A 16,711-nucleotide genomic window follows, 5' to 3' on the forward strand; every position below is an offset into this window, starting at 1 on the left:
CATGCAAAAAACACAACCTCCAGTGTAGTTGATTACAAGCTGCCCCCACACGCACTAAACAAAGTAAATGTGATGGTCTGGTGGTGTTATTGACGGATCTTAATTGGCTTCTATACATCCAGCAGACAGTTGGGGTCGCCAGGAGTCCAAGGTGCAGCCCGACGTGCTAGAAAGAAACCATAGTGAGCAGCAGACTGTCCATTTAAACCAGTGGCTCCGCTCATAGCTACTGCATTATACGCTTTACCACAAAGCAAACAAATAACCGATTATAGAAAGCAGTCAAATCCCGATGCTTGAGGTTTCTCTTGAAGAATGCATATCTTATAAAAACAATAAAACCGAATATCCAGCTACAAAACAAAACAAATGCTTGGTTTTATGCCTTGTAATAGTTTAAACTTATCTTATTATATAAGCAAACATATATATAGATAAGTAGGAGATAAAAAATCAAAGAATAAAAAATAAAAGAAAGAGAACACATTTAGTTAAACTTATGACACAAAAAAAAAAAAAAAAACACAAAAAAAAAAAAAACACCAAACAATCAAAAAAAAAAAAAAATTAAAAAAAACCAAAAACCACAATAAAAAAAAAAAAAAAAAAAAAAAAAAAAAAAAAAAAAAAAAAAAAAAAAGCAACCTAGCGCGCACCCATTATACAAAATAAGTTTTTTTCATTTTTATTCGGATTTCTCTTTCTTTCTTCCCGTCTCTCCTCTTTTACTGAAACCTCCCACCTGCCCCTCTCTCTATCTCTCTCTTTCTCTCTCTCACTTCCCTCACACTTTTCACTCAGATACCCAAGATGGCGGCAGCCTCATCCATCCAGCCGCCGAGCGTTCACTCTTCTCTAGCCGGGGAGAGCGCACTTTCTCCGGAGATGGACAGCCCCGAGAGCCGGCAGCCGGAGGATGAAGAGGCGGCGGCGGCGGCGCAGCCCTCCGACTCGGGGATTAGCCTCCGCGACCTGCCGGACCTGGAGCCGGAGGAGATCGAGAGGAGGCTGGCCAAAACTCGCCAGGAGCTGAGCAACAGGAGGAAAATCCTCATTAAGAACCTGCCGCCTGACACCACCAACCAGGTACACGTTAGTTTACGGGAGAAAAAACTGGAGCAAAAGTAGCGACGTTCACTTAGTTTTCAGGTTTTACGCGGATCGACACTCTGCGCGTCGGTGATGTTCAGTAGTTTAGTTTGCACTGCGGTTCGCACTTTTCAATGCGTTTAGATGTACGTTATTGTTTGGTGATAATAGAGACGATGCTCTAGAGAGACCTTATAATTTACCCCACAGGCAAATATTTTTAATCTCATATGATATAAAAGCCACCTTCATAAGGAACTTTTATGTTTTATAGTTGATTTGAATAGTTCTCAAATGTATTGTGGGACCTGGCTAACAGCATGCCATTTATTAAACACCATATAACTTTGCATACCTTCTAAATGATGTGAAAAAAGAGATCCCAAACTCATATGACACATTTAAAGGCACAATTAATTCATATTTTATTTTTTTCAGTTCACCAACTGTATACTTCAATAAAATCTGGCTCCCTTGGATTTGACTTGTATTTACAAACTTGGTGATGCAACTCATAAATGCCCCTGTGCACTCCATGCCATGTCAGTAAATTACTGTCTAAATGAGTTCTTGCAGAAGCTGTTTGGGGCTTGCAAGTCTGTTGCTTTCTTTGCAACAAGATTAGATACTGCAGATGAAAATCCCTTACCTCCATCGCTGTGGGTGAGGTAAACATATCCATGCACCTGCACTAACATCAGGAGTTATATGAGATTGGTCAAGTAAGAAAACAGGATTACTTTATGTTGATATGTGTGTTTGTTTTCTCATGAACACCAGCTGGGTATTATAGTTTTAGCCACCATCACTGGATATTGTCAATGCATGGAGCAGTGCTTTGATTTGCACATTATTGTTGCAGTTGTCATGTAGCAGCTGTTGTGATTCTGCTTTTTCTTTATTCCTCTTGTAACATTCTGCAGCATACATTTTAATATACGACATAGAAATCAGTTCATTTGCTAAACCTAATGTGTTGCAGACAATACAATTGTACAGTTAAAGTCCTCATCCATGCCACTTGTGTTCGACAAATATTGATTCGAACAATGTATAAAAGAGTTACACCTACTTCAGCTAACTCAGATTATGTTTTCAAGACATAATTTCTGACGTTACATGTTGTAAACAGTTTGCCGTAATCATATTCCTGTAATAGAGGCAAATCAGTCAGTTGATCTTCTGTGTTTATTGTACAAGCAAGGACTTTGTGCACATGTTTCTTGTCAAAGACTACAGAGTGACTTCATTGTTTATAACTTTAAGACACATTTGGTTTCTCCTACTGATTGTCATTCATCACTTGTGTCAGCATCTTAGCCTTCATGAGGCAGCGTGTCGAAGGCGCTGAGGGTGTATTCCTTCAGGGTTGTAGCACCAAACATTCTTAGAAAGAGGCAACCTGCCAAGGAGAACCAGCACTCTGCCTGGTGTTAGAGTGTGTTTGTGTGTGTTTGTGTGTGTATGTGTGTGTGTGTGTGTTCTGTGTAAGGCGAAAGGGAGAGAAAGTGTGAAAGAGTGCGACTGCATGGTGTGTGTGAGAAATGAGAAACAGAGTGAAGACAGAGAGGATAAGTCACTTGGATCAGGTGAAGGAACAGAAGTGGAATTCCTCTCTCTCCATTTTCCACATTATTCATGTGTCAGAACGAGTGCGATATGTTTAGTGAGCCTGAGCAGAGCAGTCCGAGTGCAGAGCTGCATGAAGCCTGAACCCTGCTGAACATGCCACATGAATTAATCCATTTAAAGGAGTAGTTCTGGTAGCGATACTGTTGAATTAGCTCAGGCTATGTATCTTATGTGTGTAGATATCTCAGCGATCCGGCTGCTTGTCAGAAATGAATCCTGGCACTCCAAAATATTGTAACCATCAATAAAAGATAAAAACATTGCTGTGGATAGTTAACATTTTGGATTTCATGGTGTGCTTTAAGATGCTCAAATTGCTGCATTCATTTCTGTTTAAAAGGCTGCACAGTTTCAGTGATGACAGATGGTCAACCACAGAATCTGTAGCATGAGCTGATGTCTGTATATCAGCATTAGTGCTTAAATGATTAGTTGATTGACAGGAAGTACAAAAAACTTTTATTATTATAAATCGTCTAAGTTTTCTGTCACACAAAAATGCAAAAACGTTTACTCATTCCAGCTTCTAAAATGTCAAATGCCTTTGATGCTTTTCTCTCTCTCTTTATTTAATAATTGCATATTGAATATTCTTGCTTCTTCCAACAGTTGGTTGGACAAAAAAAGCCATTTGAAAATGTCACCTGAGGAAGTTGTGATGGTCCATTTTTCACTGACTTTTAATGGAATACATTATGAATCCAAAGAATAACCAAGATTAATAAGTAATGGAAATAATGATCAGTTACAGCCCTAATTGACATCAATATCACTTGATTTTATTTCTTGGTATTGCATAGGGCCTAAAACTTATGGCTACTCTTGGCCCTGTACGGGAATCCAGTGATATTAATGGAGCTGTTGTTGACATTATAGTATCTTCCATAAGGTTATAGATTTATGGCCAAGGAAAGTCCTCGTCAAGTGTCTTATATAACCTCTCTGATGGACTCAAACGCCCAGCCGACTCCATCTCTCATTCCCCTCGTACCCGCTGCCCCATTAGTGAACACTATATCGCATATTGGATATATATGTGTGTGTGAGTGTGTGGAGTCCATGGTGCACTGTGTCAGATATATGGCCCTGCTGACAGTCCTCCTCTCAGAGAGAAGTGGGGGGATGGGAACAATGGAGGGAAGAGTGCCATGAAAAAGGGAGAGACAGGAAGACAGAAGAGTTGGGTTAGAGGAGAGGAAGGAGGGATGAAAGAAGAATGTAATGAGAGAGGGTGGGAGAGGCATTGGTTGAATGCATGATAGCGATGTGAGACTTGGATATTTCTTCTCCTTGATGTTCACATGATCCCCCTCAGATAGGAACCATTAATTACTGCTTATCATATAGCATGTTATCAAATCAATAGGGTTCACTAAAATGCTTTCAGGATGCCATTTTTTAGTCCACTATTAAATCCACTTATCCTTTTGAAACACTTATCCTAAATAACTAAAAACTCTATATACACTAGAACCTGTAAATTAAATTGACAGAAAACATGAAACGTTGATATCTACCAAAAAGTTATTACAGGATCCCCAATTCAAAGCAATTTAATTGATAAGCTTAAAATATTGATACTATGTGCATGCAAGCTTAACTGGGAGATTATACTGAATTGAGATGCGATCAGCAAGATGATTTCTTTAGAGACAAGTCACCCTTCCATTGGTCTTGGTGAACTACAAAAACACAGTTCAGTCAGAACCACTTTGGTCAAAAAGAAAACTTTATTTCCAACTGCAGTATGTTATATTTGGTGGTATGGCTTTGTTCTGGGACCTCCCTGCCCTTCCGTGTGCACACATGGAAAGCTTAAGGAGAGCAGCTGCAAAGACCCCCATAGGGTACATAACAGAGCACGCATCAGTGACAACAGAAATTATATTAATTAAATCACATACAGCATAAAAGGAGGAGCTGGGGTGGAGGCAGGTTGCAAAGCGGCTTTCAGAGGAAGCAGCAAGGGTAGGCAGGCTTAAATAAGGCGCCCTGTATGATATTTGCCAATTGGATGCTTGAAAAGAATGAGCTGAGCCATCAGCTGATGTAGGTTGTTTACGATCAGCTGTGATCAGCTGATGTAGCTCAGATTGTGAGCTAAGCTTTCTTTTCCCACAGAAATGATTTTGGGCGGGTACAGGCACTGGCTTGAACATGGCACATCAAGCAAACATGTTTTATTTTAGTGGTTTTAACATTGTTGGACTCTGATGGACACATATCGAGCATTCTTTCTTGTCAAAACTTTGTGCCTATATTACCCACAATGCAAGTCAACTGCAGTCAGTTCGATTGGAGATTGTTATGCTAATAAAGTAGCAACCTCGATCTCATGGCCTCGAGCAGAGATAAGGAGTGGGCTACAGAGGTCTGGTAACATCACTTCTTCAACTCCACATTTTTATTTTATTCCAACACTAGAGTAGGCCTAGTAGCCTAGAGTAATATCACTTAAGGCAATTTATTTGATTTTGCATAGCTCCCCCCAGAGCCACAAAATACTTGATATAACTTACTAGTACTTCCCAAGACCAGTAAATAGTCTTGGATGTGTGAAATCAGCACATTATTTGGAATTTTAACTGAATGTAATATTGACGTTCAGCACCAGCTAAAAATGTTTTGTACATTCCTCTTGGAGCAAAGAGAGAGAACATGTTTGATAAGAGATTAGAGTCTGAGCTCAGTGAATCTAAGTATATTGCCAATTGGAAAAATAATTTAAAAATAAAATCGCCTATCGAAAACCATTCCTAAATACTGTCCTTCATCGGTTCCCTCATGCAAACAACCAATTTGGAAGTCACACTAGTAAGAGTTGATTCACGTGTTGAGCCCCTACGCCTAATGTGCACAGACTCCACTTGGAATTTCAATAAAAAAAAAAAAAAGTATTATTAAATTGAATCTATATTTTAATGTTTTAATTATTATTTATAATTATATAATTATGTTTGCCAATGCACTGGATGGTGTGTGTGGGGAGGAGGTTAGCTTCCAAGGACTTCTAAGTTCTGAAATTATTCAGAGTTTCTCAGAAACACACAAAACTTATACAAGATGTGTATGTGCACATGGTTTTTGTTGTGTTTACATGCTTCTTTTTGAACAGCAGGCAGATCATGTGTGTGTGCAGTTGGGGTTTGCATATGTACAGGTAAACACAAATACATGTAAATGTCACAAAGCAGCATGTGTCTGAGCTGTTCTCTTTCCACCCACTTCCTCCTCCTCGCTTTACATGCTGTGATGTGTGTATGTGTGTGTGTCAGTAGCAGATGTTCATGGAATCTGCCCCTCCTGACAGTGGGCAGCCTTCATCACCTTCATCACTTACAAACCTGCACGCATGCACGCACGCACACACACACACACATTGTGATTTAGTTGTTTGCTGTGGGATTAGTCACCTCTAAATTTTGCAGATCTTAGTGCTGCAATTATCCCACAGGCATTCAAGATACACCTGTTGGACTCACTGCTGTCAGTACAACCAGGACAGAACAACAAGTTCATACTGTCAAGTTATTTACTCTTTATATGGCAAACATTGGTAATGGCTCAAACATATAGGTGACATGATGAAGCATCACTGTGATGCACCGTGACCTCCAATACTGAGCCAGTTGAAACCCTCGGTGGTGGTGGAAACAGGGACAGTTGGTAGCGTGACTGGGGAAATCGTCTGGCTTCCTGATCGGGTCCTACTTCCGTCTCTGCACGCGGCCAGCACTCACTTGGGGTCCAGTCAGCGACTCAAGGGACCCCTCTCCGTTTGCACACTGCGTGGGTTCAACTCGTTGAACTAACCCAACAGATTCGAGACCGCTCTTCGATGCTCACTCTCGTCTTACGACGACGTAATCTAACATTTACTACGAAATCAACACTTCTACTTCATTCTGCCTTCAACATCTTCATCACTCTTACGTCCTGTTAATGCCCACCGGGTGAAAGGCAGCACTCCTGAATCGAATCTCAGTACGCATCCCGACCGGGCGGGGGGGGCGGACATCGCACGCTCTCGCTTGCTAACACTGGGCGCTTTTGGCGATCCTGCGCTCTGGACTAAAGAAGTTCGGGTGTACAACGAAAGACAGTCGACAATCATTGAATGCGTACCAGGACCGAATGATCGTGCCTGACCTACATCTGGATCACAACAGGCTAAGGAGAACATATGAGTGTATGTGGCCGAGCATGACGAGGTGCACTTCCTTGGCTCTCGACGGCACACCATCCTCACCAGCTTCAAATTCACAACCACGCACGATTACACACCCGCCTAACCACCATCGTCGTTGTCTCTGTCCTTGTAGTTCCTTCGCAACCTTTAGTCTAAACAATGCCTTCGCAGTGTGCTCAACTTACCCAACCTCTTCATTGGCTCCCTATGTCCTGTCGTCTACGGCGCGCCTGGATAGAGCAGCCGTGGCGGCTGGTATCGCACGACTGTCCGTCCTCTCACCGGACTCTCGCTCGGCTCCTGGTTCTACCTCACAGTTCTGGATCCTTGACGTTCATACAGCAGCCGCACCGCAAATAATTTGAGTTTGGCGCTTTTCATACACAAATGAAGTGAGGTAAAGTGAGATTTTGGAAGTGAAGGTCTATAATGAGCTGAGGAAGGTCACGGTTATGTGTCTGATCTGTGTCTGACCTGCATGTTTAACCTTCCTGTGGACAAGAGGAGAGAGGAGACACAATTCTCCAAACTGATCAAACACAGAAGACACACAATGACTTTGGACATAAGTGTCAGAAGTGCAGGTTCCTTCAAATTGGAAACACCTGACCTCATCCGTCACATAAAATCCACTCTGTGGCAGCTCTGTGGGGGCAAACACCTCAGTAATGAGGGAGGTCAGACAAGAGTAAGCCGTGCCAAGTTCCACTTTGTTACCCAAGAACAAAAAATACAGTAAATCGAGCAAGTGAAGACCAGAATATAAAAACTGCTCATAGTTCAGCCTGAGGGATTTCAATTTATTTTGCAAAATGCTGATGGCAGAGTCAGAGTTAACAGCATGATCCCATCAATCCTCCCTTGAGTCAATGGTTTATTTTCATAAATTGCTTTCAGGAGTTTTATTCTACCCATGGGGAACAATGGGGTCTGTCATTCTGTCAGGATAGAAGATAAGAAAGGGACCAAATGTCACTATTGTAAGCTTTTATTGAATCCGAAAAGAAAACTTTTTACCCAAAATGCAATTTTTTATCAAATCCTCCTGTCAAGGTGCTTCTGTTAACTCATCATCTGCATTATGTAATTATACAGTCTGTGAAATCCATATGATTAAATAACTGGGAACATTTATGTACTTGTTGTAACATTTATGTACTTATGCAGGGCTGCCATTACATATGTGTTCAGTTAAAGATATGATATGTAACATTTTTGTTAAGTTGCTAAGAGTATCCCAAATGTTTCCAACAATGTTCAAACCCAGATCATTTTATTCAGGTAGTGGTGCGTTTCATCAGCCGACTGGCAATCATTTTGTAAATTCATTAATATATTGACTATCAAAATTATTATTTAATGCGTTGAATCATGAGATTATTTGGCACAGGCCGCATCTAACAGAGTATTATAGGTCCAATGTGTAGGAATTTGTAGCATCTCCAGGGTAGTTGCAGATACCAACTCCAACTAGACTACCAACTAGACAAAATTCTTAGTTTATGACTTCAGTAATGTGAAGCTGCTCTTTATTGTTTAAAATTAGTAATGAAACAAAAATGTGTGTAATGCAAGTGCAGAAGACATTAACCTTTCCACATCCAGCCTGTTGATATGCAGTATGCTTTCACTGGCGCCTTGGTGTAGTGTGACTACAAGAGGCCATTTAGCTTTTATGTCTGAGAGCTTCCTCTGCCAGTGTCCACATATCTCTGTACTGGCAGTATAGTGTAGTTTCCTGACATTTATGGAAAGCCACACTGTGGACACAGGGCTGTAACATGTCGAAAATAGCTGATTATAGAATGAATGATTTCAGCAGTGTTCAACACCAACATACAATAATATTTTCAGGTTGTTTTGTCTTCTTCTTACTTTACCTGAAGGCTAGGATTAACCACACATCAACACTTCCAAACCAGTGTAGACTGCAGATAAATGAAGCTCACTTGCACACATTTTAATTTATGTTACGTGGCAAAACCCCACGCGTTGGGTACTGCAAGGCAGCACAACAAATCCCCCAACAAATATTCTTGAATTATGCTTTGACCCCATGTCTGCAAGACTCTGTTGACATGTGAGGCGTGACTGTCTGCTCAGTGGGGAAAATAACCTCCAATCTGAGTCCTGTGGCTTCAGGGCCAGAGTCAAGCCGAGATGGGTGGGTGTGGAAGGGGGAGGGGGGTGCGGTCACACTGGCTGACAGCAGAATCGGTCCTGTCTCAAGGCGAGCCACCTGCTTCCCTCAGCCCACTGGTTCTGTCCTTTCTACAGCTAAATGCTAAAGATGTGCTGTTGTGTAAGATGCAGTTCTTCTTAATGTCAGTCTCTGACAGTATGGAAGTGGCAGGGAAAACTCCCAACTTCCCACATGAAATACAAATATTACCTTTTCCCAACAACAAATTAAGTCTTAGTAGGTAATTTCACTTCCTCTAATGGGTGTCTTGGTGGTGATTTTGAATAATATTGTTCTATTAAGGAGTTATTAAGGTATAAAAGTCTCTATTTTGAGAGTTTTGTTTGATTGAGTCAATCATACATTATAGTGATGACTGCTTGTTACTTTTTCCACAGCAGCTCCACCCACACTTCCTCTTTTCCCCCAAATTTTGATTTTCTGATAGCTAATATAGATGGTAGTGGATGCCATGCATTTCATAGAACAATGCAAATGGTATCATTTATTTCATAGCATAATAAATACAGTTGTTTTTGGTGTATTATGTACTTCAGTACATGGTTCAGGCCAAAACTATTTGCATTTCTTTCTTCATACCAGTACTTCTGCTACCTGAAAATTTCTTACTATTAGGCTACCTACTGACCAGATTCTTTCTCTTATTGTTCTTAAATGAGCCAGTGCATGTTTAGGTACAGTACAGCCATGATAAATCAGGCAAAAACGTAGCATCCTTTCCCACTTACTGTACCTTTTTAAGGTGGATAAATGTATGTAGCATCTTGGCAGTTGTTTCTGTACATGCTAAGCTAATTGCAAGCAATCTTAATGTAGAATGTTGTGGAGTCTGTGGAGTTAATTCAAGTTGGCTGGCATTGTTTCAGTCTAAGAAATTGAAACCTGAAACCTGTTGCCCAAGCCCATATGTAAATATGCAGCAATTTGCATTTTGACCATTTGTATACAATGATGCACTGTGGGGTGCGAACATTTCAACAAGTTCTTAGCTGTGTTCATAGTGTATTGCCACATTAAGAGTTGGGCAGCCAGAGCATAGCACCTCTTGAACCATGTGCCTCTGACTGCTGGGGTTGATTATGGGTATGAATGCCTGCTCCTGCTGCGCTGTTTTACTGCTTATCTGTCTCTATTCTGCTGGAAATGAACAAAACACCTGAAGAAGCACTGCAGAAGAAGGAAAGAAGACAAGAAAGAGAGAAGTTAAGATCTATTGATAGATAACCTTATATCACTGTTTACCGTTTAGGTTAAGAAAAAAAAGGTCAGAGAGGGAGAGTGGTAACTCATAAATTTAACCAGACAGCCATTGTTTAGTCCAGGAATGAAAAAGACCAAAGGCAGGAGAAAGCAGGAGGATACAAATGAGGGAGAAGAGAAAGGAGTTTGAGCAGAGGCACAAGGACAGGAAGAGGAGAGGCAGAGGGAACGAAGGGGATAGAGCCTGTAAGAAGAGATAAAGAGAAGAGAAGAGGAGAGGAATCAAAACAAACTTGTTAGACTGAGGGACTCTACCAGTGCCAGTGCAGAAAAGAGGGTGGTAAAGTAGCTTAGTTAAGACTCTGAGAATGTGTTTGAGAGAGAAAGGAGAGAAAGAGGAGGGTTGGATGATGGAAAAAGTGTCTGCAGTTATGTAGTTATGCTTGTCTGCTCTCAATATGTGAGTGTGCACGTTTTCTAAGAAGCTCTCCTGGCAGGCATTTGATAGGCCAGTGGTCTGTGCTGTGCATGGTTTGAGCCACCTGTCTCTCTCTCACACACACTCACACGCACGCACACACACACACACACACACACAGAAAGCTTGGCTCAGACATTGAAAATAGTGGGTTTTTTTATCTATTCGAGATGAATTGTTGTAATTTTCAATGAATATGTAACAAATTGTAAAAACTATTTGTTATAAGTACATGTAGCTGCCCTAGATGTTTTTAAGCATAGCTTTCCATAAAAATGTGTTTGACAGATGTAGGGAAACTTTTAGACATTTTGTGTGCATTTACGGTATGTATCATCATCATCATCATCATCATCATCATCATCATCATCATCATCAAATCCTCAACATCCTTTGTAAATGTATATTAAATATTGTGCTGTACCTCACTAACAGACTACAGCAGGTTACAGTGTAGTGTCAGTATTACTGCTCTGCAAATGTTATTGTAATGCTAGTAAGTTTAAACCATACAGTAGTGTGTGGGAGTAGCATTCAGCTAGCTGGCAGACCTTGGCTTCATCCTCTCTTCTCTCTCTGTTGCGTATATCACTCCATCAGTAGGTCAAGGACACTGTTACTGCCGGTAAGGAGGCCATGCAGAGTGTGTTTGTCCCCTAATCCCCCTCTCCCTCCATCCCTCCCTCCCTCACAGACACACACACACACACACACACAGAATTGAAATGATGTGTTTCACTTTTCCCCAGTGGCTCTGTTTGTGTTTGTAAGCCATCTCATTTATGACTGCAGGACAAAAGGTGTGTGCTTGTGTGTTTGCGTAATGGTGTCCGAGTAAACACACATTTCTCCTCTCTCTTTCTTCTTTGTCGGAAGAAAAATAATCATTCTAGTTTGGATCTGTCACCTTACATTTACATTACATGGTACATTTTCGACTTTATAGAATATGAATTGCTCTTGAGTGACTTAACAGTGCAACAGGGGAATTATAAATACCTTAATTGGCAAAAAGCGCAAGCTGAAAGATGGAAAGGACAAAACAACACCTAGTCCATCTAAAAGGCCATTTCTGTCTGCTAGAAGATTTGCAGTTGCATTGAAATTACACAAATCTAACGGTTGTGACAAAAAACTTCTTCCTCTTCTAAATATAGAGCTTGAAGCTGTTCAGCTTCTTTGGTGACGTTATAGTACTTAATTTTGGGGTTGTATGATCCACACGGTTGAATGCACTCACTGTAAGTTGGATTCAGTATCTTGTTTAAAGACACTGAAGCAGGGTGGATGCTAAAGGCATGTCTGATCCGTCTGAACCCAAACTACTCTCCCGAAAACATCGTAGTTTTCCTTTTGGCTTAATGGCTGCTCTTAAATCCAAAAGTTGTCATAGTTTATGACTATGCCAAATGGTATTTGGTTTGATGTAATGGTTTTGCTCAAGGCACCTTTCTTGCCCAATTTACATTAGACAAGACAAAAAATGGATTCCAGGATAACACAGCTGTGAGTGCCTGAAATGGGCCGTTACTGAGTAACAGTACAGCTGATTTTGTCCACATTAGTACCCTTTCTTCGAATTGGGTGAGCATGGCTCTGCCGTATTTTTTTCTGAGGAATATACAATCAAAAGTTATGAAATAATTCCTTTTGATGCGTGTCACAGTCTTTCTAAAACCCAGTGTACAGAAATGCTGGTGAGGAACTCTTTACCCTAAAAGAAGACACTAAGAGAATCTTGCGCAGCGATTTCCTTTACACTTATGATTTTTTTAAATGATTTATTATTATTTATTATATTTGTATTATTTATTTTTATTTTTGTTTTTTTTCTCCCAACAGAAAGTTGGATTACACTGACATATTTAGTAATTGTAACAGATGCTTACAACGTTAAATGAGGTACACTCCAACAGTACTGTAGATCGAGGTGGAGCTTTCAAGAATAAGTGCTGCAGAACTTAGTTGCATGTTACCCCTGTGACCTGACACAAGTGCCACAAGGCTTTCACATGCTTATCAGTGCATAGCAAATGGAATTTTTTTAAAAATGAGAAAGAGAAGGATAGAGGGGAAAAAGCATAATTGGGTGAGTAACTCTCAAAGAGGTCGGTCTTCTTCTTTATAAAGAGAGAGGGACCTAATCTTCATTGGTAAGGGCATTAGTAATTTAAATCTAATGCGGGAAGCAACAGGGAGCTAGAGGAAAGTAAAGAAAAGTGGAGTGACGAGCTGTTTGAGATCTGGGAAGAGTGCGCATCTGCTCTTCTGCAAGCCGTCGCAAGGTTATCTAAGACCCTTCTCAGCACAGAGCCCCAAAGACATTTACGCGTATATTCGCTGGACTATAATTCCAGTCTCTGTACAGACCATATACAAGATGATAGACATATGCCTGTGTGCTCAGTGTTTCATTATGTGGACACGTGTGAAACTGATGATCGGCTGATTTGTGTGTTGCTAGTGATTTCATGTTCCTTCATGAACCTACATTTAGTCTCACCAGGTGTCAGACCAGGCTGCTGTCACATTCCTTATTAAGTCCATCCTCTCAGGGCACTTTGCTTTAATACTGCACCAATGTGTGCACCCACACACACGCACAGAAACAGCCTTGGGCTTAAGGCTGGTGCTGGAGTACTGACTGGACTTGCTGCAAATGTCAACTTCTTAAAGCGTTCAGACATGCAGGGGGAACAGTACGGTACAGCACAGCATGGAACAGAATGACATGTTATAGAGCAGCTTGACATAGACCACACTGCAGAACGCCCTTAAGTAGGAGATACAATAGCAGCTTGTCCTGATGCTTCTGCCCACATACTGTCCAGGTTCTCACTGTTGGTCATGAATATGGCAAGACAGGTGTCTTTTTGAATGTGTAAGGATGTTAAAAGTCCATCAATATTTACGATATCTCTATTCCTCTCTGTGGAGGTAACACAATGTAGCTCTATAATATAAAATCACGGCCTTCTAAATTTGCAGTTTGTGGGTTTAGTTTTAAAATACAAATGTTTGTCTTTGAATTTAATGCTGCGGGAAGGTTTGTCACACTTTCTTTTTACCGAGCGCAGTAACTGTTTTGAAACAACTACGGCAGTGTTAATTAGAAAGCTGTTGAAATAGTGTGGTGGGAATCTCAATGAAACAAAGTGGAACATTGTAGAACAGCGTGATGGCGTGTAGTGAAAGTAAAAGATCATTAAAACATGGAATGTAAAAGGAAATAGGGTGAAACAAACTGGAATATCATAAACAAGTGCAGCATGGTGTGCTCAACTGGTAAATTGTATGGCTGAGAAATAAAGGCAGGACTGTTTGGACTCCTAAAAATAGTCTTTAAATGTCTTGTAATGTGCCAGTGCTGTGAGAGATAAACTTTCAGCTCGATTTAAGTACAGAATAGCACAGGGAAGCGTGATAAAACACCACCAGAGAGTGAATGACACAGTGGCATGGTTGTTGTCAGTATCTGTATCCTGTCCAGTGCAGCAGTAACTATCATTTAGTGCAAACAACCTGGCAGCAGGGGCTATTTGTACAGCTTCTTTTCTCTTAAATTTCTTTGTTTTTTATTTTTATTGTACACTACTTGATCTCTAAAGGAAATCTGTTATTTCTTGTCTTCTTCCCTAATTTTCTTTCTTGCATTTAGAAAATTAGGTTGTCCTTTAGTCTATTACCTTTTTAATGTCAGAATTTTAGTCAATACAAGAACTCTGCTTTCACCTCCAGATACATGCATTGTGGCCAAAGCAATGAGAAATGTAATACAGCACAAACACATGAAAATGAAACAGCAGGATAAGCAAATATAAAAGAAGAAGAGGAGCTTTGGTTGGCAATAACATTTTAAATCACTTTGCTTAAATCCTCAGACATTCGTACAGTCATGCTTTGATTTAAATTGTTTAATCCTATTTTATTCTTATTGTATTGGCCTTGCTGTTAAATTGCTTACAGCCCTATATTATAATGATACAAGTGTGTGTTGGTATTGTCTGGAAAAAACGCTGAAACTGTATTTACTTTGGGAAAATAACAATCTTTTAAGTCATTTTTGACTGTAATCAAGTCCTTAAAATCTTATTTTCTTATTGAGCAGGTGATAAAATCTGCCTTGTGCCAGTGAGTATTTCAACCCTTTTTTCAAAGTAAATTAACTTGTTTAAAGTTTAATTTTTTTTATTTGTTGTGATTCTAATATTGCAACCTATTTTATTTAGTTAGCAATAGTTATATTGGAAATTGGTTGCAATATTCATACTGTAAATATTTCCCACTTGTTTTGTTTGATCCACATGATTGAATGCACTTATTGTAAATCACTGTAAGTTGGATTCAGTATCTTGTTAAAAGACACTGAAGCAGGGTGGATGCTAAATGGATGTCATCTGTCTGAACCCAAACTGCTGTCCTGAAAATAGTTTTAATTTTGGCTTAATGGCTGCTCTTAAATCCAAAATATCATAGTCATAGTTTATGACTATGGCAAATGCAATTTGGTTTGATGTAATGGCTTTGCTCAAGGCACCTTTCTTGCCCAATTTACATTAGGCAAGACAAAAAATGGATTCCAGGATAACACGGCTGTCAGTGCCTGAAATGGGCCGTTACTAAATTGGTTGCAATATTCCTCCTGCAAATATTTTTCACTTGCTTAAAGAGAAGAAGGTAAGGACTTTGTTACAGACAACTGATGATAAAATGAAGATTTAATTTCTTTCATTTGGTTTCAGGCTGTTTGATAGATACGAAGCAGAAATCCAAAACAACTCTTTTCCATTTCTCTCTCTCTTTCTGTGTCCCCCTCAGAGATTACAGCTCGCTCGGCTCTGATTTAAGGGCGAGCGAGCTGACCCTCTGCGTGGGCTGCCTTGCATGGCCTTCACTGATAAGGAACATGCCTGCTCATGGTGTACATGAGTGGGCTGGATGGTGGTAAGAGAGATAGAAAAAGAGAAAAATGTACGTATTAGAAATCCTCATGACCGCAGTCGTTGTATGACCACTTGAGGTAGATTTATTTTATTTAGTCTGTATATAAATGATGCAATAAATGGGAATGGGTTTTTTTTCCGTCCACACAACCTCTCGGAAATGTCAAACCTGCTTTCACTCTCACATAAAAAGGTGATCACTGTATCACCGTGAGTTGGTGAATTAGAACAATGCAAAGTGCATTTCTTTGTTTTCATCTTTTGAATGGATGTATGAATGAAGCATAAAACATGTCCAGCATTAGCTGACAGTGAATAAAAGCACAGGATTTGGGCAGCATTAAAACAGCTGCATCCTCCCAAATGCCAATCAGTTCTTGAAAGAATGTGGGTTTTTGTTTATTTATTTATTTTTTGTCACATCCATGTATAAAGCCTTTGTGTTTGCCTGAAAACCAGCTCTTGCAGATTTAAATTTTTTACTTTATTTGAAAGGTTTTAATAAAATATTATGATTTTAATAATACATAATGAGAGAGAAGGTGCGAAGGATCTTGTCCCATCATATATACATTATCAAGGTGAACTCAGTATGTCTGCATCAGGGCATAAAACACTTTATTTTATGTTTTATGTTTACTATTTTCCCTGATGGTCTGAAAAGTCACTAAATGCGAGAAAATTCTCACTCTGACAAAAGTAATAATTTAATTTTCTATTGATACATTTATCTACTGTCCCAGAAATGTCCCAGACACTGTTTCTTATCCGTGTCATAGGGGCCATTTTTAGGGACAACAGGACTTCCTTGATTTTGGGCACCACTACCTGATGTGCATCTGCCGACTTGCCATTACATCTTGTCTCTGGTTGCACGTATCCATAATTGCTTTATGCTAAAGTGACCTTTCCACTGCCGCAGAGTTTAGAGCGTGGCTTGCAGGATGTTTTAGTGCTGTTGTGTTTTTTTTTTGTTT

General features: G+C 40.0%; 1 protein-coding gene across 1 annotated transcript in view; it reads left to right on the forward strand.

Moving 5' to 3' along the window:
* The first annotated feature begins 792 nt into the window (after positions 1 to 792).
* The window catches only part of raver2 (ribonucleoprotein, PTB-binding 2), a 68,658-nt gene continuing 52,739 nt past the window's right edge, over positions 793 to 16,711 (forward strand). Inside the window, exon 1 of the mRNA XM_035653590.1 lies at positions 793 to 1,086. Within this exon, the coding sequence (XP_035509483.1) occupies positions 811 to 1,086 (276 nt within the window). The 5' untranslated portion in view covers positions 793 to 810. The remainder of the gene's footprint in view (positions 1,087 to 16,711) is intronic.

Source organism: Morone saxatilis, unplaced genomic scaffold (genome assembly GCF_004916995.1).
Source record: "Morone saxatilis isolate NCDOM2014 unplaced genomic scaffold, NCSU_SB_2.0 Contig12, whole genome shotgun sequence".
Taxonomy (NCBI): Eukaryota; Metazoa; Chordata; class Actinopteri; family Moronidae; genus Morone; species Morone saxatilis.